This window comes from Dromaius novaehollandiae, chromosome 7 (assembly GCF_036370855.1).
Source record: "Dromaius novaehollandiae isolate bDroNov1 chromosome 7, bDroNov1.hap1, whole genome shotgun sequence".
NCBI classification, from domain to species: Eukaryota; Metazoa; Chordata; class Aves; order Casuariiformes; family Dromaiidae; genus Dromaius; species Dromaius novaehollandiae.
The window spans coordinates 9959501-9986493 of record NC_088104.1 but is presented as its reverse complement, the minus strand read 5'-3'; the positions used below and the strand labels follow the sequence as shown (position 1 = coordinate 9986493).

General features: G+C 39.8%; 1 protein-coding gene across 3 annotated transcripts in view; it reads right to left on the bottom strand.

Annotated features, from left to right (window-relative positions):
- Positions 1-5185: 5185 nt before the first annotated feature.
- DPP10 (dipeptidyl peptidase like 10) overlaps positions 5186-26993 on the bottom strand; it is a 280467-nt gene continuing 258659 nt past the window's right edge. The window contains exons 18-26 of one of the 3 annotated variants that reach the window (XM_064514639.1): positions 26779-26877; positions 26601-26670; positions 17025-17219; positions 15523-15577; positions 11197-11296; positions 10572-10630; positions 10411-10483; positions 8988-9061; positions 5186-7466 (exon numbers count right to left, since the gene is read on the bottom strand). In XM_064514639.1, the coding sequence (XP_064370709.1) occupies positions 7329-7466; positions 8988-9061; positions 10411-10483; positions 10572-10630; positions 11197-11296; positions 15523-15577; positions 17025-17219; positions 26601-26670; positions 26779-26877 (863 nt within the window). In that variant the 3' untranslated portion in view covers positions 5186-7328. Of the gene's footprint in view, positions 7467-8987; positions 9062-10410; positions 10484-10571; positions 10631-11196; positions 11297-15522; positions 15578-17024; positions 17220-24682; positions 25980-26600; positions 26671-26778; positions 26878-26993 lie in introns of those variants that run through there. The other 2 variants (XM_064514640.1, XM_064514641.1) reach the window with 2 other exon arrangements.

The following is a 26993-nucleotide window of genomic DNA, read 5'->3' as shown; positions in this document are numbered from 1 at the left end:
TAATTTCAGGCGTGTGTAAAATTGTGTCATGGCTTAAAGACTAATAGAAGACACAATTATTGAAAATATGAATTAGTATTAAGGATGAGAAAAATAAATGATCCACGCTCAGATAAACAGCCCTCTACCTTTAGCCAGTTCACAGCACAGCACAGCACCCATCCCAGCTGGTCTTCACCAGTTTCTTTCACTGCTCAGCAAGTGAAGCACCCGAGCAATTGCCTTCTCCCACCACCGAGTGCTACATAGCTAAGCACCCACCTACTTCTCAAATACTTCAGGGTCACAAACGCTACCCCAAGGCCCATTTCAGACTCTTCTGCCCTGTCCTTTCTCCTTTGGAAGAGCAGGAATTCACCACAGCCTGTTGGTCACTCTCCAGAACAGCCCTGAAGATGTCATGAGAGAAGAGCTGGGAACCAACTTTATCCAACCCAAAATATCATCCCCAACCCTTCCCTTGGAAGGTGCCCCTTTCTCCAAGGAGTGGGAGCAGAGAGACGGACTTTCCTCCCAAACCCACGACACCCTCCCTCCTTCCCCGCTGGCTGCAGTCCCGGCTGACCTGGCCAAGGAGGCCTCTCGGTGCCTGCTCTCCCACCCGGCTGCACCCTCTTTAACTCTTTCTAACCCTTTTCTAACTCTGGTAGCACAGGCAATAAACCCCCAAATTAAGAGCAGACTCCAATGTTGTCTTCTAGCTGGATGTTACATGGTGCAGCTAGAAAGCACCGGATGCATTTGGCACTCAGCCTCACAAGTTTGGTCTCTACTGTAATTAATGAATATTCACTAGTACCCTGAAGGAATTAAGCATTCACATGCTGTTCTCATTGCTTGGCATTGAGTCAGGGAAGGGTCTCTTCCTAGTGTTGTTTACGAGCCCCATTTCAGTTTCTTGCTCATAGTAAATAGCACCTTGCTCTGTCTTCCCACTGCGGGGAGGCCTCTTGGTGAAGGAATGTGCTGCTCATGGCAATCAGTCAAATCTCGTGGTCTTCCAGTTTGTTATTGCTAAGCTCTTGGTTTGCATTCCAGGCTCCGGTGGCTTTGGGTGAAGAAAATGCAACGATAGCCACATAGCCTTTCTCTACGGAGTGATCCTTCCTGGCAAAAAACTGGCCAGACCACTTCTTCCAGCCCCAGCTCGGAAACAAGTTCTTGAATTCAGGATAAATCATAGCTACAAAATCTGGTACGCTCTTTCACAATACTCCTTTTAAGCCTGAAAGTCCCTCTTTAAATCGATTTTCCACATTGCTTTTTTCTTTTGTTTTGCTCAAGCCTCCTGATTACACTGCCCTCACTTGATTCCTCAGTTGTGGTCCTCAGCTTTAACTTACACTTTGCATATGATGTTCTGTAAAACCTCCCTCGTTTATATTGCCGGTATCCGGTGTCACTGTGCTTCTATAAGCAGGTCTTACAGAAGTAGATAAGTCTCTCTGGCCAAGCACATTACAATTTCCACTCCATTCCAATAAAAAAAAAAAAAAAAAAAATCAACCCATTAACCTGAAAAATGCAGCATTTAGTATAAGTAAAAAGAACAGTCAACTTGACAGTGTAAATAGCTTTAAATGTAATGCTTTCCACTGTCTTTCAAAACAAAAGCTTTCTTTGACATAACTGCTTATGTCAAATGTGAAAGTATATTTACCACTTCCTATTTTATAATGGACTATCTGAAACGCAGGATAAAAATAAAACGTAAATACTGGACTGAAAGTCTGTAAGAAACCATATACAGCTTCATCTTCCTTTATGAAAATAAGTGGCTGCTATAGCTTTCCTGCTTTAGTTGAAAATTTATTGAATCAAGCGTTGGCTACGTTTGTCTCTAAGGTTACTGTTATTTTTTGTGGTACCACAACACATTGCAGTAACATGTCTCTTTTTCACCTCTCTCCTAATAGTGGTAGAAACCTTCTCAGGAATGGATCCTAGGGGGGTTTCAGTTGTCAAATGTATACGTCAAGATAAGGCTGGTGGTTGCCACCACTGAAACAACCCAACGCACTTTTTACAGCTTGCTCTACCCTTTGCTAAGAATTTAGAGTAAGATTATTTCAGTAAAGTAACTCTTCTGAGATACTGATGGAGGCCAACTATTTTTTACATGCATATATTTCATTTCCCTTTCTTCACAATTCTGTTAGGCCATTTAAAGATGGGGCCTGATCTCTGATTTCTGCCAGTTGGCCTCTCAGCTGGGATGTGTTTGGGTTAATCAGCAAGTGCCTTGTTTAAGCTTCCTACCCTCACCTTCGCCTGACTGGGGAACAGCTAGAAGACTATAATACTCCAAATTTTTTTTCCTCTTATTCCTCATGTAACTGTTTCTTATCTTTGCCCATCAGATTGCATTCTTTTTCCATTTTTCCTTTTCTATCAAAGAGGAAATCAAAATCAGTAACAGGTCCAAAGGGGACTTTGGCAAACCAAATTTGCTAACTGTATTCCTCCTTTACAGAAAACCGCCGGGGCTCTGCCTTGTGCTTAGGACAGGGCTCTCGGTGTATTCAGGTACCTACTCCAGAGACCAGCTGTGGAGCAATGCCCAAATTCTCCCAGAAGCAACACTGACAGCTGTACTCTGAGCTCACTTAAGACACAAAATATATTTTGGCAGAAAATATTTTTCTAATCATTTTCCTTAGGGGAATATTTTCCTACCAATTATAATCGCTCTGCTCATTTTATCAACCAGAAGCATTCTTTTTTATTTGGTCCTGAAATACAAAAATGTGGGGCTGTTACCGCTTGATGGGATATTTTAATTAAGAAGAACTGTACGTATCATTTGTGTCCTCATGGGGTATAATCATTATTAAATCAATTTTGTTGTTGTTGAGTGAGGCTTATGTAAAAGTCGGATATTGTATTTCTAAACTAATTATACAGGCAAGAAGTCTAGTCCCAAGTTAAATGGAAACTTTGGACCAGATTCTCAAGCAGTTCGAATTTCCTCAATTCTATCGAAACAGCTCAGCGACTTGATCTAACAGCACTGTAATTTTAAGGCATCGCTTTCCTTCTGTAATATAGGCATTCACCGTGATTACCACTGGAGAATTTTGTGCTCGTTTGGTAGAAACCATGTGATGCTAACCCCCGGTGAAGGAACCGATGATGCTCGTCACCCACCTACCTCCAGAGCAGCCTCTGGGCATACGAAATGCAAGACAGACAAGTTGAACTAAATCCTTTCTTTCCTTTTTAGAGCTCCAGGCACTTGGAAACTGTCTCTCCTGAGCCACATCCCCTGAGCTCCCAATTCCCAGAAGCGCTCTTGAAATCACTCAAAAGAGAAGGGAGGGCTCTTAACGGTACTGAGAGAGGTTTTGCACGAGCTGCACCGGTAATCAATGCCGGTGAGGGTCTTCCTTCCCCAGAGGCGACTGCCTTGACAGCAGGAGTTACCTGAAGCAAATACAAAATGCCAGCACCACTGCACCTTGCCTGTGTGTTTCCAGGCTGTGTAAAAGCAGCCGGCGCTCGGTCTCTTTGGGCTAGTCTTCTCCGTGTTTCAGTTCCTTCAGTAACATCTAATAAACCTGCGACGAGGGATACGGGGTTACACCTTGTATCCGCAGCATTTTATTAAATGAGCCCACACTCACACTCCCAAGTTTCCAAGGAGAATCTTTGGCTACCTATCAAATACAAGGTCTTCTCTCTCGAAAGGCACAATTTCTCCGCTAAATGAATCTAACTGACTGCATACTCAAGCTAAGTGCCAGAGCTGAGGGAACAGAGGTTATCATCTTCATTTTCAGCCACGGGTAGGTCTCCATATGCTGAAAACATAGGAACAACAAGCAGTCGGGTTACAGGAAATCATAGCAAGGGGCAGCAGATGCTGATCAAACTGGATCATGAATAATTCTGTCCTTACTGCAAAAAAGGTTAAAAAAGGGATTTAAAAACAATCACCCTTTTTTTGTACTCAACAATCTGAAAAAATTACTTTTAATTGATGTGCAGTTACTCCTGATTTCATAATATAACTGAAATTACAATCTGACCTAGAGGTTTCATAGGTTTTGCAAGTCCTAATACCAGAAATAGGAGAGATGAAATCAAGAAGCTATCATGCAGTAAATGGATATTCTGACTCCCTAGGTCTCCCTAAATTAGTAGGTCTAGTCTAAAAAGTGTCGTACTTTAAAGACAACTGAATCAAATAGTAATTTTTCAGACCTAAAATATCATTACGGTGTTTAACAAAGGATAAGCTACAGAAAAATCCACTTTTCATGCCATTTCTATGCAATGTGTACTAATTCTTGACTGGCACTATAAATCGCATAAACTAATTAATGACTGATAGCCATTAGTTATGTATGTAGAAGCTGACAGGTAACAACACTCAGTTGTGCTGGAAGCGGAAGAAATATGTGAACTGGTTAGCAAGGGCGGGATGGCTCTGGACCTCCCCCTGCCCCGAATTCTTTAGTATAGCTAGAATCGGAGGCTGTATCTACAATTACTTCTGCAATATCTGAATTTAAGTGACATACCACAATTCCATTAAAACCAATTAATCTAGGTCTGACGATCACCTTCATGTACATGCTTATATGTAAAAATACATGTATTTGTAGCAGTGTGAGACATATTAAATATATTAAAAGCATACCAAATTTCCACAGAGGATAACCCACATTTCAAACACCACACGCCTTTTAAACATACCAGTCCTTGCAACAGTGTTCTTACAGAAGCCATGTCCTCACGTCACCTTCACATTCAGGTACACTGACCAAAACTGGAGGTGAGATGCTGGGGTGGAAGGAGCAAGCTGGAGGGCCTGGAGCAGAGAGGCACGGGGGAGAGAGGGGCCGGGGATGGGCTCCTGCAAAACACACGCATCTGAAATAAAATGCATCTATGATCCTACCGCTGAGACGTGAGCCGGGTAGTCTGCAGGCGACTAAAGATGATATATGTGAAACGTAGTAACTGGGAGCACCTGCGAGCTGTCTCGCAGAGAAGGAGGCAGCCCATCCCGCGAAGGACCGACCTCTCCACGCGGCCTCCGCACGCCGGGTTGCTGCCGTGCGCCCCGCACACGGGCTGTGGTTTCCTTGCGTGCGCTTGGCCCGAATCAAGAAAAACATCTCATGGAGTCCAACCGGATTAGGATCTCGCTGACTGCGTTCGGTTAGGAAAACCATCGGCATTATCAGGTGGACATTTATTAAGTAATGGGGGTAATTTATAAAACCACAATCTAGAAGAAGTCCCAGCCAACAGAAGACTCAAAATGTTGCTCCTTCAGTAAAAAGCAGGGGTTGTAGAGCCTTGTTTGAATTCTTCTCTTGCTTTTTTTTTTTTTTTTTTTTTTTTTGTATGATCTTATCCTAGTGCATACAGGCAGCCTCCAGGTTTCATACATATATACTATACTTGCACTGTACATATGTACTACACATATGTACTATAAATACCACAAAGCAAAGTCATACTTTGTGGACACTGGGACCCAGACAAGATGTCATTGCACATTAAAACTGTATTAAACTAATTGAAAAATAGTTAAACATTGCTAATAAAACAAGATAAATACTAAACATTAAAAGACAGAGACTTTTCAGTGTTCCATAAAACCACATCTTTCAGACAAATTAATTATTTGCATCATAAAAAATGCTAATAGTTAAAGAAAATATTCCAGAGGAAAATAATGAATAAAAAGCTTCAGGTGATTTTCAATTACTTTAAAAACAATTTCCATTCTTCATAAAATACACAGATCTTTGCATCTTTTATAGTATAAGTTACCTTCCAAAAATTACCTTCTTTTTAATCTTGCAAGAAATGAGACCTTAATTGGGTAGGAAAGTATTTGGAATATATCCAGAAAGAAAAAAATTACAGCTATTCTCCTGTAAGTTGCACAGCATCTGTCAAGAGTGTTCACATACCTTCAGGAAGATACCCCAAATTAGGTGAACATTGTACTTGATTTCAGTGATCAGAGTTAATATTCTGAAGACTGAAACTGGCTGCCTTATTTATTTCATAGTTTCAATTTCTATTGCTGTAATTCGCCTCAGCAAATAAATGGATGTATGGGGGCTCTCCTCCTGAATAAATAATCATATTTCACTTGTCAGGATCTTCTTTTGCCTTGAATGAGAAACATTTCATTTCTTTGTAACGCCGCTGAATCTAAATCCTGTTGTAAGAGACTTAATGAGCAGCCGTGGAATACCAAATAAAAACTAATGGAGTGTTCCAGCGATGTGGCCACCCTGATGGACATCAAATTAAATCTGAGACCAGATGGAAGAAAAGGAAGATGCACTATACAAAATAATTCTTCATTTGAAGAGTAAAGTATTACTCAGTGGCATTATACATTGTTAATAAATTTTCTTTATCTGAAACTATAATTTAATATTTATGTATCTAATTTACATGTGACAAAGTAGCATATTCTAAAATTAGAGTGTAACCAGCAAACTATTAACTACTATAAACAATACCAAAGCACAACCCAAACATATTTTAAGGAAACAATAGATACATTTTGGATTGGGGAAAGATTTCAATTGCAGATATTGTTTTAAGTATAGCTGTTAATTACATCTTGAAAAACCTGTTCAAGCTCAGAAAGATTTTCTGCTTAGGGAGTCTCATGTATACACAGTAAGACCAAGAGTACACTACCAAAAAATCCTCTATTGGTTACTAGTAGGTACAGTAATAATAGTAAATGCTAAAATTGAAAAAAAAATCATTTTCAATATTGATGTTATATGATGCACTGGACAATATTTCCCCTTTGAGCAGAAACTACAGAAAATATCGTGCCCTTTATTAACTCCATGGTTTCTTATGTGTAATAGACAGCGAAAGAATTGCACTTATTGTAACATTACAGTAAAGTGTTAGACTGCAGCTCACCTTTTAAAGTATTAGTGGCCATAATACTTACGATAGGTTGTGCATTATGCAAAGATGAATAAAGATGTGCATTTAAATTAAAAAACGAGCAACCACTTACAGAACCAACAGTGAGGCTTAACATAACAAACATGCACTAACCCTACATTTATGCAAAACTAAGTTCTTCCAGGAAACTGTAACCAACTGTTGACCTTCCACAAAGGTAAAGGTTTTGTCCCTTGGTAATACGTTTGGATTTTGTATTCGAATTCCAGTTTATTAGCTCATTGTCTCTAAATGTGCTGTTCCGCTGTGATATCCTTTAGCTGCCCTTGAGCTTCTGCAGAATCTGCAATCTTACAGTCACTTTTATTTAAGGTTTCATTGAGCCGCAAAGTAAATCCCCTTCAGTACTACACAAATAGGCTTCCTTATTCATCCTCTTCAGGTTCCTGTGGTAGAATTGGTGTCTCCTCCTTTAAACAAGCACTAAAAAAGCCAAGGATTGTGCTGTAAAGGTGATATTTGCTTTTCTCAGAAGCAATGTTATGACCTTCATCTGGGTAGATCTAGCAGAGGCAAAAGGAAAAAAGTAAACAGTTTTTTAAAGGCTTTTCAAATATTTAGGGCTCTAATTTTCTTTTTTTGATCTTCAAAATGTTTTAGATAACAACAGGATGACAACATTAGTTTTATGGCATCAAGGAGAGCTAATAGAACTCAAAGTAAAACTCGTTCCCTCGGAATTCAAAACTTAAATAAAATAACCACTGCAGTGGGATCTGTAGAAGCAAAACAAAACAAAAAAAAAAATTCTCAGTCATTGTGCTTACATGTTTATTTAGATGGGATTTTCAATGGTGTCTAGCCATCCAAATTCCATTAACGTCAATGTGGATTAATTACCTCATACTTTTAGGTACCTCTTAATATCTCAGCTTCTAAGGGTTAAGCAAAAAATCTTTTTATTAATATTTTTAACTACCTTCCTATCTTATCTAAAGCCCATCACCTGCCTTTCCCAGGGTGGACGAGGACGTTTCTATCTGTTAACTCAAAATTCATTGGGACTTTCGTCCAACTGAGGCTGAATGGGAATTTGTAGACTGACTGAATAAATCCAGATCACAGAGTTTAGATGACGACACTTGCTGTGGTTTGAGGCAAACAGATTCAGCCCCTTCCTAAAACTCTGGCAATCACAAGATTGCATGAGAATTGCTTAACAGGGCTGTTTCTGAGAGACATCTCTCATTTCTACTTCTTCCTCTCTTTACAGGACAAAACATCATCTCAGCTGAAATCACAAGGACAGCGAGAACAGCTCCTATGCCATTCGGATTTCATGCATAAACTTTTTTTCCATTCATAATTGATATCTACTTCCCTGCTACCACCTCCTCCCTCATGCGATCTTACACATTTCAGTGGAAACTACAGGTTCACCTATATAGGTCAGTAAAAACAAGGTTTGTAATGCCTAACATCAGAGATATTTGGAGAAGTGAGCAGAAACCACATCATCTAAGATATTCAAGAAACTTTACTGCAACAGAACCCTCAACCAGCAAAATCCAGTTACTCTCCAGCTGGTCGTCTTCAAAGATACCTTGTCCTCCTCCGCCCCAGCCTGGCCTCACAGCACGCTCACCCTCAGGGCGACCACAGACAGAGGGGAACAGCGTCCCAACATTTTAGCTATCTCTTAATAGGCTTGAAATGTTGAAAATAAGGGGAAACTAGTCTTGTGTGACCCATCACCTTTCTAGATAAAAACAGACCACAATATTGATATTTCCGTATTATGCAGAGTGCGTGTGGACAAGAAGGCATTTTATATAGTGTTGTAGGATAAATAGATGAAAAAAAAGGAGATGTGAGAGAGGGGAAGGAGCCCAGCGGAACAGTGACAAGATCCGGTTCTTAACGTCCACACTAACAGTAAGTAAAATAGGATTAAGCAGCATTCTACCTGCAAACCGGGGCAATGCGAGGGCATGGTGGTAGGGAGGACCCTTTTCAGGGAAGGAATAGCGATATGAGATTAAATGTTGAACTATGTTTATAGAAAATGCCACAGCTGCACATACCTGCATAGTGTAATTAACTCCAGCTTTTATTAGATGTTTAATTAGTTCTGCTGAATGCTGGAAGTGGACTTTCACTGCAAGACAATGACATTTGATATTATCAGAAAAAGCCAAGTTAATACAAAATGTTTATCTGTTAAATAACTTTGACTCAGAATGCTTCTTTGTAAATACCAGATTTGCAGTTGACTAACTTTATTTCTGGTCACAAACGCACAGCCCAATCAATAATAGTGACATAGTATGAAAGAATAGATGTTTTTGGAGAAGTGAGTTGGGAGATGAAAGCACCAAGCTATGCTTTCTAGGCACTCAGTAAAGATTCCTCTCGCCACCCCTGATTTTCTCAGACTGCAGTAGTTTTGAGGTGTGTAAAACCATTGTGTTTGAACATCATGAGAGCTAATAACCGTGTTAAGGGACAGCACAGCAGATTTTCTCTTGCTTGCACAGGATTGTTGCAGCCCACGCTTCTTCAGGTAATGAACTTTGTGTAATATATCAGCAACTTAATCTTTTCGGTAGTAAAAACTGGCAACTTTATCACCGTGCTCTAGGCCTGTACAGCTAAGGCTGAAAGTGGACTCGGCCGTGTCACTAGACGTGACATTAAGCAAGGACAGCAGGCAATAAGAATCATAGTCTTGAACACATTATATTGCTCAGACACCTACCAGCATCCCACTTCCCTTGAGAGCGGAGTTCAGAGGGGCAGAAATTGCTGATGCCTTTTACCATCGGCAAAGTCGGCGACCCTCACGCCTGCTCGGCCGCCTAAGGCATCTGCTCTCACCCGCTCTGCGCAGGACGGTGCTCCAGGTGGGATCTGCACCCCTCGGACTGCGCTTGCGATCCAAAACACAGCTTTGATGAGGTTGGCGGGTAATTGCAGTTTAAGTGCCAGACCTTATTCTATTTTTCTATTTGTCTGCATTAAACTAGTGTTAAAACTGCCGGCTCTATGAAAGGCCTCCCCATAGTTCAGCTTCCAATGCTTTGGCAGTAACTTGCAATTAATTAGCTGGGAAGTTTAACTTCCCATTGGGTACTGTACTTCACCGACTGTACCGGTAATTTTTTCTTCAATTGCAGAAGCTCTATAAATTTGAAATACCATTAAAAATGTATGTTGTTCTATTAATAATTGATATAATACCTTTCATGAGCAAGACAGTGGTCCACAAGATTTAAAGAAATTAGAACATACAGCACCTAAAAGGTACAAATATTCAGCAAAGAAAAGCGTCATCAGCTTAGAGCCAGAAGCGACAATTGAAACAGACAATCAAATCTCTTTGGATAGAAAACCCTACTGGAGGGACAGCAGAACTAAAAATGTTCTTGTTACGTGCATGCCTCACCTGTCTTTGAATATCTATTAAGACCTCTGACGACAAACGTAATTGCATCTATAAATACTTACTATCAGCTGTCCCGTGAACTATTAGCAAATTTGCTTCTTTTAAACCATGAAGATTGTGTAATACGCTGGATGCCTAGTAAACAAACACACACAAAGGTGTAACTGAATTGTATTTTAAAAGTAAAACTATAACTCTAAATTACTTGTTTACACTAACTTACCTGATAGGTATTTTCCTCTTTTGAAGGAATACCCAGGTATCTTTCTGAAAAGGCTGATGCTATGTAAGCAAAAACAAAAGCTTCAGAATTCATCAAAATTAATTCTATTTAAAAGATGCTCAGGTCTGACTTACAGTCAGGAGAAGCTATTTAATCTGATCTCCTGTGTAGCATAGTCCGTAGTATACGCCCAGTGTGTCACATACACAGCCAAATGCCCTGTGACTGAATGAGGACACGGTGGAGATCACAAGGAACTTTACCACTAACTTTAAAAGATTCATACGTATCTCTCCTTACCATATCTATTAAAAATCTGGACTCAGGCTGATACACTAAAAGAGTCTAAGGGAATGAGATGCCTGATTGAATTTCGGTGTGAAATGGGAAACACAACTCTTCTGACAAAAATCGTGGTGTAAATAACAATGTATTTGTTATATGTTTCGGTGAACCATCCCAGTGTTATCTGCCCTCACCCTTTCATTTAAAGGGGAGAATGAGATAGTGAGGGGATAGTCGATATCCCTACATTGCCTGCCCTTAGGTAAAATGAATAGTAGCTCCATGAATAAAAGATATTTTGAAATAAGCTGTCATGCAGGTGAAGGATAGGAGTACTCACCGTACAGCTTCATGTCTGTAATTGGTGCCACCACAGCTCCACATTTGAAAAGCCGTTCACTGGATTTCAGGATCATTGATGTAATGTAGCCACCGTATCCCTACCAGTGGAAACAATATCATGAGAGTTTTGTTTGTTCATTTCTTTCTAATAATAATGAAGTTAAATGGCATTATGCTAATCCGACAGTACTATTTTATAGCATGTACGTAATTTATCGTATGTATTTATATACAATTGCAAACATACAGTTAAGAGTGAATAAAGATATCATTTGGCCTGGCTGTGATCTTTAAAGTATGCCATTTAATAATAATGAGTGTATTTCAATTTAAGGTCCATAGTTCCATCATGGCACACTACCCTGTAGCTAGGAAAAGACTGGAAAGCTACAGGAAAAAAAAAAAAAAAAAAAAGGAAGGCAAGGCTCTTGGGAATACAGCCTAGACAGTAAGATTTGTATTCACTTTCTGATATATTTAGCGTAGATATTTGCTAATTATTGGGACACACTGAGCACATTGCTGACTGGGGAGAGAGAGAGAGAATGGGAATGGGGAAAAACCATGAACTGATTGCAAAGCGTGCTCCCTCTGACACTTGGACCTTTGCAGATTGAATCCTACCACTATTAATGAGGTTTTTTTGCTGCAGCATTGTCAAACACCCCAGAGAGAGGTACAGATCCTTCAGCAACTTGCAGAAAAAAACCTATATGTAGCCACGTTGCTCAATATCATGCTAATCTCTGGGTGCAATTTCTGACCACCAGGCTGCTGTTACAGTGCAGGAGAACCGAGAGCAGGAAAGAGCTGGGAGACATGGGGTGTAGAGGGCAAGCTCCCTCCTTACCCCACTGCTCCTGGCTGTCCTTACAGCCGATCAGTCCACGAAAGCAAGTCCTTTAACATGAGATCAGCGGTTCCTTTTGAATGACATTGACAATGCATATGTGTACAGCTATTTCTGTTCCAGACCCATAGAAAATGAAATTTTGAGTTGTGGAGTCTCAGATCAATGATTTTCTCATATATTATGGGCTCTTCAAATTTCTCTGTTTGCCATCTTTGCTCTTTCTTCTTCGATGCTTGAAAATTGACTTTTGCAGGTATTTTGGGGTTTTGTGTTGTTTTGTGTTTGGCACAAACACATTTCAACAAGAAGAAATTATCCCATGACAAGGAAAAGAAAAATGTAAAAAAAAAAACACCTCAACCCCAAAGAATAAATATTGCATCAAATGCTCACATAGGCTTCTTGTGGACTTTTTTGTATCCTGCCTGCTCCCATTCTTCATGTCTAAATATTTAATCAACAGTTGCCCTCTCTGGAAGAGCTGGAATACTTGAAAACCCTTTAACCTCACTGAGGAAGCGAACAGGAATGTTCTTTGAAGCCAGCCTATAGTACATGTGGATGGGCACACAAAAGGAAATACAGAACTGGATTTTCCAAGGAGTGTGAGGAACTAAGTTGTCCCCTACCCATGCAAAGTCCAGCACAGCAGGCCAAGAATAGCACAGAATTGTCCATGCGCAGGAGCAGATTCAACCTAAGAAAGAATTTCTGAGTGGGCACCAAAAACTTATATAATTCAAAGAGTTTAAGAGAATAGCAACTTTCCTCTGCCTCTGGGTTCTCTACTTCTTTTATTTAATATTCTGTTTGTGTCTGTCCCAGTAGCTCCACAGCATGATTTTAATCCTAGGATAGATATTGCCAGGTTATTTATTATTTATGCCATGTATTCATTAAGAACTTGGTTTAGCTCTCCTGGGAATTTCTTTCCTTTATGCTTGTGGCCTTGCTTCCAGCCAAGCTTTCCAGGACAAAAACATTACACAGTGAGCCCACACTTTTAGAAGCATCTCACAATGATGATGGAACCAATACTTTACATATTTCCTAATGCAAGCGTCTGGGTGCCTTGCTCATAGGTCTGATTTCTGTTGTTTCATCCTAATTGCGATATTTTCAAGAAGCCATTGGCTGTGGAGTCCTTCCTTTTAACTTATTTTCAAGCTCTTTTTCTACTTCCATGACAGGGAAATGCAAACTAACCATAATTCGCTGTGTAACCACTCAGGAAGGCCCCTGGATCATTCATCACTTGAGCACATACCGCTTGCAGAGATAAGCAAGACGGCACTGGCAGATTGCCTGGCACTAAGAAGCAGGTATTTTCCACACTGTGCCCTCTGGACATTCTTGTTACTCTTATTAGTAGTTTACATTACTGATTTTGGCAAGACTTTCATTTCTGAGTCGTTCTGAATCCTCTCTTAGAATTCAAGTAATCTGAAGAGCTCCATGACAGCATGCATGAGTTCAGCTGTATGAGATCAGCATTTGGTAATAAAAAAGTCAACTTATTTTCAAGCAAATGCATGTTCCGTTTCCATCAATCAGCACAATTTCATGTACAGAAAGAAAAAAAAAAAAAAAGACTTTTCCTATCACAGTGTTGTACATAGTAAACAGAAAATGGGTCTAAAAGAAGATTTTTAATCGACTAAAATAAGCACAGTGGTGGGAAATGCAATAACCCTAGGAAACTTTTAAGAGGATTTTTTCCTAATTTTAAAACTGACATTTAAAATTTATTTTATTTTATTTTTATTTTTTTTGCCACTGGAAGTCAGATCTCAGGAAAGCAATGTTGTGGGGTTAACTACTTTGGAAACAGTAAACTCTGAATTCAAAGCAGCACTGAAGATTACTGAATTTCCCAGTTTTTGCTCTTCGCCTTCCCACACTTCCAATTTTCATTCCTCAGTCTTTCCTTCTGAAAATAAATGTGGGAACACCACTATCAGTAATATTTTGGAGAAGACAAAGTTTTTGCAGGTAGCTTTCCGCAGTCATGTAAAAAGTCCTGTTAAAATGTAAAGCCCATGGTACTTGCCTCATCACGTCACCATTAGGAAACAAGATGCTGTCTAATCTCCTATACAAACTTGTGGAAATTTTCAAGAGGCAATGAAATGAATCTCTAAAGTCAGAAACAACTGAGTAATTCGGGTGTGTTTACTGACGGCATTTCAGAAATGATATCTTCAGCCTTTTGAGGAAAGAGGGTATGGAGGAATGTATATGCTTATATGCATGTGTACTTTCTTGTGTTTTGGCAACCAGCACCAAAACTGAATAGCAACATGTGCCATTATGTGGCAGATGCAATCAGCTCCATCCATCCATCCACCCTCAGCTGAATGCAATCCCTGTTTGAAGGCTCCCCTAAAAACCAAATACTGCTCTTGATGCTGTTGATATTCTTGCAACGACAGTTTTTAGCTCAAGGAATGTGGCAGGAGCTCACGTCTTTCGAGAAGGTCATGCTCATGTGGAACGCTAAAAGTAGTCAGTACTTCATTTCCACTACGCTTTACAAACATTAACCAACGCTCAAAATGCTACCGCTCAGGAGGTGAATACCACTCTCCCCATTTTGCATTCAGACAGACAGGCACAGGAAGGTTAAGTGCCTTGCCTGAGGCCAGGCAGCAAGTTAGCAGCAGAGCAGCGATGGGAAGCGAGGGGCTTCCCAGTGGTGGGCACGCTGCTCCTGTCACTGGTGACCATGGGGCTTGTCTAGGTACCCTGGTGTGTGGCTTGTTGCTGCTTTGTGTTGAAAGGCACAAATCATCATCATCTGCAAGGTAATATTTAAAAAAAAAAAAAAAAAGGAGGAGGATGCAAATGCTAGTTTGTAAAAGAAGCGTTAATTACGTGCTGTTTCTAACTGCTGTTTTTTAACAGAAATCAGTAAAATGCGTTTTAGTTCTTTACTAAAGGTTAAACCTTTGCCTGGCTCTTTCTAAGGCTAGAGGCAATGACATACCAAGCAGTTAAGCAGCTGATAAAATAGCAAAGGAGAGATTTCTAGCAGATGGCACAAGGAGGAAGTGGTTCCTGGTACTATAGGCTCACAACTCAGCCGGCTTGAATGGTCAATAAAGCATGTGGACACAAAACTTGTATTAGAAGGACGTTATCTATTTAACTATAGACCAAATGTGAAAGTGTAAGAAGCAAGCTTTTACAGAAACTAAGTCCATATTCAAAATTTCTAATGAAAATGGATATTTCTCAGCAGATTCTGAAATGCAAATACTGCAGTACCACAAAACCGATCTATCTCAAATAGCCATTTTGAGAAAAAAAAAATAGAAAAAATACAGAATATACAGTAAATTATGGCAAGTTTCCCCCCCTCTTTTAATAATTGAAATTGTCTTAGGAAAGCACATAAATATATTTGCTTATGAATTTATAGTATTCTCTTGAAGAATCATGATGATACATCCTGCTATTTCTGCACATTACCTTTCCAAATATACTCAGTCTCTTAGGATCAATGAACGGTTGTTTCAGTAAGGATCTGCAAGAAAAAAAAATGAAGTTTGCTTTTTATTTTAGTGAATCTAATATGTAAAGAAAAGTGTTCACACAGTAAGTAATTGTCATAGTTGTGAGCGAGGTAAAAGAACAAATAGTGACAACGAAGTAGGAAGTTTGCAGGAAATGCAACTTGTCTATACTGCTCATTCACACTCATTCTGCAGCGAATGGAGAGAAGAGAGACACCGTCGAATGGTCCCTCTTCCCACCCACGTAGGACACTCTCAGGCTGGGGAGCAGCAGCCTCCCCCAGCACCTATATCTTCCACTGACAAGGGAGGGAGCTGAAGCGACTGCCTTTGGCCAGCGCCCTGGCTTTCAGACAGCTAGACGAATGCAACTTCTTTAGTCTAGATAATTATCCAAATGATTAATTTTCTCATTAAGGCAATTAATCAGCAGTGGTCAATTTTATATGGGAAAGATTTAATAACCCGAGGGCAAAATCCAACTGCTTTTGAACAGCCAAAAACAATTGCAGCCCCTCCTCTCAGCCAAGGGCTCTTCCCATGCAGTGCGTCCAAGAAAGAGGCCAGGTGTAATTTAGTCTATAACCTCTTAGTGTTTGAACACAGAGCTCAAACTGCATAACACAGCTCAAGGCTGCTTCTGATGGCCTTTCCCCAAGGGTCACTCGGAAGGCAGCGAGAAAAATTGCAGCCCATTCCTGACCAGCCTCAGCCCTAGGAGCCCTCTCATGCACTTCTGCCATGTCAGAGACAGACCTACTCATGCGACAGTTGAGGTATCAACCCCTTCCAAAAAAAAAAAAAAAAAAAAAAAAAAATCTAGCTTACAGCTTGTCCTGGCCTTTCCTGGAGGACCCCCTACAAAAAATCCATCTAGACCTTAATATCAGCCTATTTGAGAGGGGCTTCCTTGGTAAAGAGTGCTGTCAAAGCTTTGTGTGATAAATCTACAGTGGGTGATGACTCTCTTCTGCAGTTGCTGGATTTATACCACTATAAGAATGACAAGGAAAGTGAGAAATAAATAGGCACTTGTCCAAATTTTGCTCTCATTTACACCATTACAAGTCCATCTGCTTGGTACAATTACTCCAGAACTCTGTGGTGGAAGTGACAGCAGCATCGTACTGAATAGGCCTAAGATATTATAAAACAAATGCAGTGAAATATTAAAACATTAAGGAATCTAGACAAATGTGAGCTAGCTTAGATAGCATATTTAGACTGAAGGACTGCTTCATCGAAGAGAAGCACCAACACACAAAGCAAGCACCTCTTCGATCTTTAATTTGCTATTTGCAATGCAAGATGATTGTTTCAAAATTTGCAACTGCGTTAAAAATAAACATTAACGGCATTCACTATGCACAGAAAACATTCTGGGCAGGTTAAGTTGGGAAGGTTTATTCACCAAGGTGGAGGTGGAGCAATAGAGAAGAGAAGTTTGCACATACGTACTCTACGGCTGCTATTTGGTCCTTCACTTCCACTGATCCCAAGCACCGGTGGACTTCCTGCAGGATCTTAAGGCCTTGAAATCCACTCCCTCTGCCATCGAATCGAGCTACGATGACATTATCAGAGTTGACAAGCACTGAGTCCCAGTCAATGTGAAACTTATCTGTAACCAACTGGCTGCCTGGAGCTTCATCACTGCAAATACCAACACACCAGACACAAACGAAGACTATTGACAACGTGAAGCGCTTTGCCGTTCTCCGCTATTGCATTTAACCTAGCTGGCAGAGTTCAGTCGGTTATGCCACCCTGCTGAATCATTGGCATTTTCATCGATACCGTCACGTTAGCCAGTGCGGGGAGCCCTACGGTAGCAGCAGGCAAATTAATTTCTTTAACTTTATTAGCACTCTGTTGCAGTGTTGCCAGTAGCTGGACTAGTTGAATAGACTTTATAGAAAAAAACAGAAAACTGAAGCACGTAGTGCTTATACACTAATAAAGTGAACAAAAACCCAGCATTATCTCTAATGGCTAGTTCAGTTCTGAGAAATCTCATGTAGAATTTGTTAAATTGCACTAAACAGACAAAAGGGAAAATTTGCTCAGTAATCTGATTGTGATTTATATAATACTCTTAAGAAGAACGTCATCTCAGAAAACAAAAATAACTGCATTATTGTATCCTTGAATGGATTTTTTCAAACAGGCTACAAAGAAGACTAAAGTACACATTGGAGAAAATTATATTTTCTCCATCCAAATTCATAGCAGGAAATGGATGCAGACAGGAGTGATAAGTTTATTTTATGACAAAAAAAAGTGGTTTATAGCAGAAAAGGCAGAAAGGAATGGGAGAATGCAGCTTCTAGAGGAACAATAAGCATTTTCCACTGAAGGCATATATACTTTTTTTTCTTCCAAAGAAAACAAAATGTCAGCTTTAAAAGGGAGGCTTGTCATTATTTTTCTCCCAAGATAAACAGCGAATAAGAGAGCAGGCTACCGTGAAGTTGTACAAAATGCAAAACACTTCTATGCAGACTGCATCTGCCAGTTGAATGCAAATTAAAATGTAAAAGTGTCTGTGCTGGCTGTATGGAAATTAGATTGGACAGTGTCTGCGGGAATATCCTGTGTAAGGTGAAAGAAAGATGAAGACAGAAATTATTTTGCTGAAGAAGTCTTAGCTTGAGACAGTTACAAAAACCTGTGGGAGGAAAGAGAGATAACGCCATCTCCTACAGTAACTACTTTTACATACAATAAGGTGCTGATTCAGTATCTTTTTTAGCTGTGGATAACAGGTCACCTTCAAGGTAATCATTCTATTAATTAGCAAGCATATGATGAATACATATGTTCTCGATTCAGTAGGACCTACCATACATACAGAGCTGGTATATCATACACTGAAATCAGGATTACTTAGTTTTAGGTTCGGGGAAAATACATTATGCTTGATTTATCATTATCTTGTGCATCAAGTTTACAGCAATTCTGTTGTGATTACACGAACTGTGAAACAATGCACAGCAATGAATTTGGAATTACTTATTGTCAAGTGAGCTCTGTGGAAAATAGCAGTCTCAGAAATATATTACTGTTATTTTTACAATAGGAGCAGAACGACTCTTCCCATTTGTGCTTATTGCACAGAGCAAGGTTTTCAGAAACCCTCTGCACTGACACAGCTATTTTCACAGAACTTTTACCACTGTTTTCAATACCTGCAGCCTCTGTCCAGTTATATACTTAAGTTCTTCCAACTTTCCCAATTAGATAATCTGTCAGAAATACCCTGGCTGTGTCTGGCTAGGTATCTTTCCAGTAGTTTATTGGTCCCCACACAAGTGAATAAAATCACGAGTCAGCCTGTTTCCTTCCCACCTAACATAAGAACAAAACATATTACAGTGTCCTCATCTGTTTTATTTACGTTATGTAGCTAGGCACTTGGGAAAACATTTAGAAGCTTTCCTCTGCACCAGCAGGCATTTTAAACCAAAAAAAGGGGTTTAAATGAAACAAAACCCCAGCAAGATTCTTGGTCTGCAGGAACTGGCCACAGCGTTCCTCCCGAGCTCCCTCTCCGGAGGGCATAGCTGGGCTGGTTTTAGACTCCAACTTTAAACTCCATACATCTTCCACTCCTTCATGATGGGTTGTTTGACATATTGCTTTCGGAAGCAATTTTCCAGTGGCTAATTTATTTCAAGAATGTCCATATAAGTAGTCTGTGACAGGCATTTGAAGCCACTTCCATTGAGGTGCATGTCAAGGTTCCCATTAGCATCAAAAGGTCTCTTTACTCTTCAGCCACCAGGATAAAATGATACTGATTATCTGGGGTGTGATTCTCTTTTCCATAGGGAGGCAGCATATATCCTATGCCCCCTTTAGACCCCACTTTTACCCTTCAGTGGGGCTTCTGCAAGGTATTAATCCTTCACACAAGTTTGACCACCCCCCCGAGGGCTCTGTAAGAAAGCAGACTCGTTACTACAGTGCAATACTAGATGCACAGCCCAAATTGTGGTGTTCTGGGATTCCAGCTTTCTCACAGGTCTGAAGTATTTGGATGCAAGGGTTTCTGGTTTACACTCATTGCTATTTATAGCCTACTAACAATTAACTTCTATTCAGCGTTACCCTGTTCAAAGAATTATTTCTTGACTCCACTAATAAGCTTGGAAGAAAAGCACTTATGCTGGAGTGTAATATAAATGCAGAAATCTTCTTCCCACCTGACTACAGACGGACGTTAGGGAACAGACCTGCCAAAGCATTACAGCAAAACCACAGCCAGCCCCGAAATGGCAATGCAAAGCTACACGCTCTTCGGCATCCCCCAGGGGCTCCTTAAGCAGCAGCACCCCGGGGTTCTCCACAGTCAAATAACAAGAGCAGAATGATTTAAATGAAGATGATGCCTAATAATTCCTGATTCATTTTTGCCTTCTTGTGCGTGACAGCATCTGCACCTGCTCATTTTAATTTTTCCTCCTGACTTTCAAAGTTCAGATCTACCAAGTGTGTGCCTTTAGCAGTGCCTACACTCGGTTATGAGTCCGCTGTGGCAGCGCAACTGCTGACGACTCAGGCATGCTGCTGAAGTTTGCCATCGAGGTACCATTTAAATAGACAGAAGCCATCAATAATATACCAACATCATTGACCTTAGTGGGTAATTTGTATGCTTCTGGCAATGCAGTCACATACACCTCAGACTGTCTGGAAAAAAAGGGCAGCTCATCATAAGTTCATATTTTGCTGAAAAGAGAAGAATCTGGTTTTTGGATTCTGTAACCAGAAGCTTTAGTTAAAGTCTCTGTTCATGACTCTAGTTGCAGCCTATGGGGGATAATATAGTTTTATCAGAGAGGCAATTCCTGTTATACTCTGAGCGCTACTCCACTGCCATGGTGCTAACATGACTGCAGCCAAATTTGCTCCAGGTTGTGCTCCACTGAAAAACTAAACGGGGAGATTTTAAAGAGGAATTTTAGAAGTTATAGGGCTGACCAAGCAGAGGGAAAACAGTTCTAAAAGATACGTGGAAAATAACTGCTATCATCAGTGCTTAATGTTCTGAACATTTCTGTATCTGTGAAAAACTGAATTTCATACGGCATATGGACAGCAAATATGTGAGAAAGGCTGCATCTCAAAGGATAAAATCTATCCACCATATACAAAAAAATATCACTGATAAAAGTCCTCTTTTGCTTATGGTGAAACCGAACAGAATGAAAAAAGACCATTTTGCAAAACTGGCATAATGGAAAAATTCACTTCATTTCTTGATGTCATGAGCGTCTCTTGGTTAGCTTTCAAACACACCCACCAGTACTGGTGCAAAATCAGGGAACGTGAGTAGCCTCAAGCACTGATAGCACAGAATCCCAAACATTTTCTCCCTATTCATATATCCTGTTTAGATACACACACCTAAAACCACATCATGTATTTACAACTCCTCCCTGCAGATATAGCCAAACTAATTAAAACGCACCATCAGAAGTGGTTCCCTCACCAGGGCAGAATCATGTGGCAGATAGGACTGAAGTAGAGAATACAAGAAATAAAATTGTTATTCTTAAAACATCCTTCCAAACCCCTCAGGGCTGAAGACTTGGAAAATATAGTTTTGAGAACAAGAGATGAAACACTGTCCTGTGTCATCAGAAAAGCAGGAGAGGTTTTGAATCTTTTCTTGGCTTTTTCTAACAAACCTTAGATGAACTATTTATTCGCATAGGGTCTCCTACTATGCCACCCTATGTAAGATGTGTATTGCTATGGGGAAAAGGGGGAGAGGGAAGGCTAAAAGGGGATAGATCAGTTAGTTCAACTTGGTTCAACTATTCTCCAAGCTTTTGGAGACCAGACTCAAGAGAAAGGGAGTGAACAGTTCCAGCATCCCCCATGCACCCAGACTGCTGCCCAAAATGCAACAGCTGCAGTAAGCTTCCAGTTCATCCCTCGTCTCGGCTGAGCTAAATGAATTCACCCTATATGGAAAATATTAGGAAGTCCAAAGAACGTGGAAACAATGTAAAAGAGTAAAAAAGAAGAGAATCTCCATTGAATACTTTGATGTAACAGCAACAGAAAAAGAGCAGTAAAATACTGCCACGCTAGATAGAGGAGGGAGGAATGAAGGCATTAGATGGATGACTTGCAAAAGGGAGCCCAACAAAATTAAATTTTGTAGTTCTTTTACAGGGGAAGAACTAACACAGCCAAATGCAAAGGCCTCCAGGGATGTGCTCCTTGCAAGCATGTTGCATTAAAAGTAGTGCAATCTACCACATATTTTTAAACTTTACTATGCAGCAAAGCGCTGTCCCTTCGCTTGCAACTGCTGCCAATTAAAATGAGTAAAGTCCTTTACAACAAATAAACAAGATGGCTATGAATATGTAAAGCATTATCATATCTCAGATCTCTGATATTTCCCAATACTTGCATTACGCCTCTCTCCGTTTCTGCTTTTCTATTAATGAGTTATTCCTGAAGCTGTGAAAAAAATTCAGTTCCAACCCTACTGTCTTCCTCTTGCTATTAGTCCTTAGAGTATATTAACTGGAGGCATAAACAGGTTTGATTGCTTGTGTAAGGCCTAAATCTTTCTTCATTTTAATTATAGGTGAAGTGAGTCCTGTTAATTATAAAAATCTAAGAAAACAAGTGAACAAACAGATGGACAGAAACCTCTTGGGGACATTTGTTGATTACTTTGGACGAATACCTGTTGGGTTGTTTCTTAGAGGATCAGAAGAATCTCTCTACTGATTCAGTTCTACTATATCCACTTACATATTGGACAGTTTTAAATGGTGTTAAATAATAAATGCTGACATTTAAGATACATTACCTACAGATTTTGAAGGAATGAGGTTAATTATGTTCAAGAAAAAATAAAGAATGATTATCACCTCTCATTTTATTACTCAGATTAAATGCCAGAGTCTTTACTTAATCATTTCCTGTGTTACTAAGGAGGGTATCTTCCAACTTTTTTAATGAGCAAGGTGAAACATAATGAGAAAATCGAGGATCTGAAATTTAAACTTTGATCCTAATTATATAGAAAAGAGATGATAATCACTCTTTCAGGCAATTACTGTACACCTCTCTAATCTATAGCTACACCGTATGTATTATATCTGAGGGAAACTGAGTGTGAAATGTATTAGTAGTTTAGGAGAACAAATGCGAGAAAGTGTTATAATCTATTTAGCATTTTACGGGCTACGCATCACAATTCTGTAAAGAAAAATAGTGCTAGACAACATAGCTCGTTCCTGTGTGAGACCTATATATCTGTTAGATAGCCCAGATGAACATAAATTTTGACATAGTGATACAGTGATCTTGTATTTAAGTCTTGCAGCATGCTTTACAACTGCTAATGGATAAGTCTTCACAAAATCCTTATGAAGAAGATTACAGCTTGCATTTAAGGGTATTTAGGGCCTGGTCCTGAAGCTGAGTTGGAGGAAGCTTGTGTCTACACGGAGCTGTACTGAGTTCATGCCAGGGCTTTGTGCCGGGACCAGAAGCTACCAGCACAGACTCTGTTTTAGGATTTGGAAACCTGGCTGTGTTAGGAGTTCAAATTTACATGTAGGCATCCTTACATGAATACAGGAATCTCATTATAGCCACGCATCTTTGATATGGACATTAGCTTTCAGTGATTTGAAAAAAATTTACCTGGCATTGTGAGAGCATGAGAATAATACAAAACATTCTCCCATTTACCTATTTCCAGCTTGTGTTATTGGGATTGTAATCCCATATATCCAGAGAGCATAGATACACAACACAAAAGGACTTGCTGTTACTGAAAATTTACAGTAAAATTATGAATTTCAACCATCAAAAGTGCTTTACTCTGAGTCAGTGAAACTGGCCACCAGGGCAAAATCCTGCAAACAGAGGCCAGACCACACAGGCAATGCAGATCCTGGCAGCATCCATGAAACGGGAAAGATGAACCTTCACCAGAGACTGGAAACTACTTGGAAGCAACCACTGTAGTGAACAGCCAGTCACAGGCCATTAGATCTCACATGCCATATTTACCCTCCAGCTCAGGTGAGAAAGCATCAGAAGTCTATATGCACTTAACTAGGCATTTATATTGGACTCCAGAGATAAAATGTATTAGGCGACTTTCATGTTTAAACTCCCATTCTCTTTTTCTCATCTTCTTTCCTTCCGATCACTCCCTTCTTAAGCCCTTGCCAAAGTGCAGTCCTACTGAACTGGAATGTAAAAGCCACTTCATATCTACTAACACTTCACTATTCCAAATATATCTTTTCTCTTTTTCTATATATCTGTGTGTGTATGCATATATTTATATTATATATAAAGTGTATATAGTCTGCATCAAGATGTTATATAGAATTTGCGCTCTAAAAAGTTGATATACAATTAAGCCAACATGATTATCAGGAGCATTGATTGGTAAGTGTCCTTTTTCGAAATTTCAATAGCTGGAATATAATGATAATTATAGCTGAGAACATAAGCAAAAAAATAGGTACAACTGAGCAATATGAAAGGCAACCCTTGTTATCAGCCACTAATATAATTCCTATGTAACACTTCCAGCAGTAGGAACAAGGTGTTTCTCAGTCAGTCCCAAAAGTATCACTCTGAGACTTAGGAAAGTCAAATATCTGGGAAATGATACCACATACACAACTTATTGGTGTTTCCCATAAAAGCCACATGTTCTTCTTGGAACTGAATACTATTTTTCTTCTGCAAGTAGTACTTCTGATAATGAAGAAACCCTAAGATGTCAATTTGGAGTTGTGGGGTCAAGAAACTACCTGCATGCACAGAGATTTCCAGTGATACTTTCTCAGGAACTAGAAAGAATTTAAGTCATATTACAACTTACAGGCTCAAATAATCATCCGACAAGGAAACGTCTTCCAACTTCAGTGACAGTTTTCAGCTGTATGTTTCATTTTGGGACATCTTTAACTCAAAAAAAGGGTTACTGGTGACCTTAGCTTAAAGTATGTAAAAAGCTGTTGAAGAAATATAACTTCTTTCTCTTCTAACCTTGAGAATTCAGTATTGCAAAGGTAAGGATTTGATGAAAAAGAAGCACAGTCTCTGTATAACAAATGTAGATACCACAATTTGTATTTGTTAACAAAAGTACTTTTCATCCCACATTCACATTACAGAAAAAAAAATTATAAAACATATCCATACATAGTGACTTGGTCAAACTATTGGTTCATTAGGCGTTCCTAACTTTGGCAAGTTTAAAATTCAGGCCCTGCCTCAATGCCTTTCTTGTTTATTTGAACTCTTGATATCTAAAAGCATTTTCATACCAGTATTTCCTTAGCTTTTCTTTTTCTTTGTCTTTTTTGGCCTTGGCCTGCTTCAGGTTTCTGCTTCCTTTCTTTGCTACACTTTACCCAAGTATATAATTTTATATTCTACCAGAAGGATATATGGCAGAGTATGTATTTACCAGGATACTTAAAAGGAAAGTGTTACACTGCTAACACCTTAGTGTTTCCTTACCCACAGAAAAAAGAACAAGCACAAGCGTTCGCAGCTCCCCGTAGTGCTGCTGGTGTCAATTAGCAGAGTCTGTTTGCCTTTGCCATGCTTAAAAGAGCTGCTTAAAATATAAACGTGCTTCAAGGTTCACACTGACAAATACTGCAAAGATAAAATAATACACGTGCGTCCTCTTTCTCCACAAGAAAAGAAGAACGTGTTCGTGAGCCATTTAAAGCAGAGAGCCTCCACAGCTGCAGTTAAATACAATGCGCAGCCTGAGTTTTAAACACAGGTGAACTGGGCTTTGAAATAAGTGGTTTTACACCTCTTTGTCCCACTACCAAAGAAATGATCTGTGTACAGGATTTCAGGATCACTCAGCAGCTCAAACTTGTAAATTTGACATATAGCAATAAGGACCTCTGATATCATTCGAAGGAGGTCTAATCCAGGTGCTACATCTCATCCAAGGTTATATTTTCAAAAATTTAGCTGTGTACTCCTACGGCTGTGTTAGCGAAATCCACATCAATTCCTTCCACACGGTACTAGAAGAAGATCCAGCCAGGGCCGTAAGAGTTTGGGAACACAAAAAACACATTCCTGGCGATATTAAGCAGAACTGTGAATCCATCTATGGGATTCAGAGGGGACAACAGGAAAGCAGCGTCCTGGGGAACACCAGGATAAATTCTTGAGTAGTTTGTCCCTGCTGTGTCCGTTAGGAACCACCAATTTACTGGAGAGGAACACACAACATCAGGGCCGGAAAGAAGCCCGTAGGGAGAGGCCAGCCCTTCCACCTGGGGCAGCCTCGAGTGCCACCTACGAGGTGGCCGCCAGCCGCGATCCCAGCTGGGCTGCCGGCGCGCTCTGACTCTGCTCCTTTCCTCTGCTACAGCTTCTCTGCAGAGAAAAGTTAAAGGGCGACAATCTCTGAAAAAACCACACTATTTCTTTTTACTGGATTAGCACAGGCTGCCAGGGAGTACCTCCTTCCTCCCGCAGAGGTTTTCAACAAACATCAACAGGCTCTGGATCTTGCCTGTAATGTTTTCAGCCACTGATGCTCAAAAAACATTTTCTTCTTTCCAGTGCTCCCCAAAGCAGTTTTGCTGTATGAGTCTTAACAGAGCCCCCCTTAGAAGCGCTACCCACTTCTATCAGCGATAAAAAAGAAAAACAGAAGCACACTTTGTGAATCAGGTCCTCTGTGGGCATACATCCGCATGGGGCCACGAAAGACGGCAGCATTACTTTGCAGCTACACCATCAGAAGGGCTGGTGCCTCATGTACATAAAAGTAAAGCGAACTAGAGCTGGGTTTGACAAGCTCAAAAACCCAGGCGTGTCTACCAGACAGCACCTGAACCAAAATCTTCCCAAGAACAACCCTTCTGATGTATCAACTCAAATCTATGAGGTAATTTTCTTGCACAGGAATTAGCTACACTTTCTGATTATAGACTTAAATGTTTTCTATGAGGTAGTTTTTATTATTAGAAGTGATTCTGCATGGATACTTACATTATTAATAGAAGGGCATACTGGTTTCGATCCGTGAAATCTTTTGGCAGTGACAACTGTAAAGGGAGTTCTTTTAAGAAAAGAGCAAAACATTAAAGGCTGGTAGTTACACAGATGAAAAATAGTAACATTTCAAGAAAGCTTTTGGTTTGTTAGAATAACATTTTGCTAAATTTACCGTAATCCTCAATGTGAAGCATTTTAATTTCTGTCTTGGAATTCTTTTTCTTTAAAACAGCTTCTTTCAACACAGCATTATCTTCTAATATATAAAACTCTGTAGAAAATAGCAAGAAAAAGCAAGCTGAAAGGTATGGAGAGTCATTGCATCAAAGAGAAATCAAGATTCCAAAAAATTTTTTTTAAAAAAGAGACAAATCTGCAATGATAAAT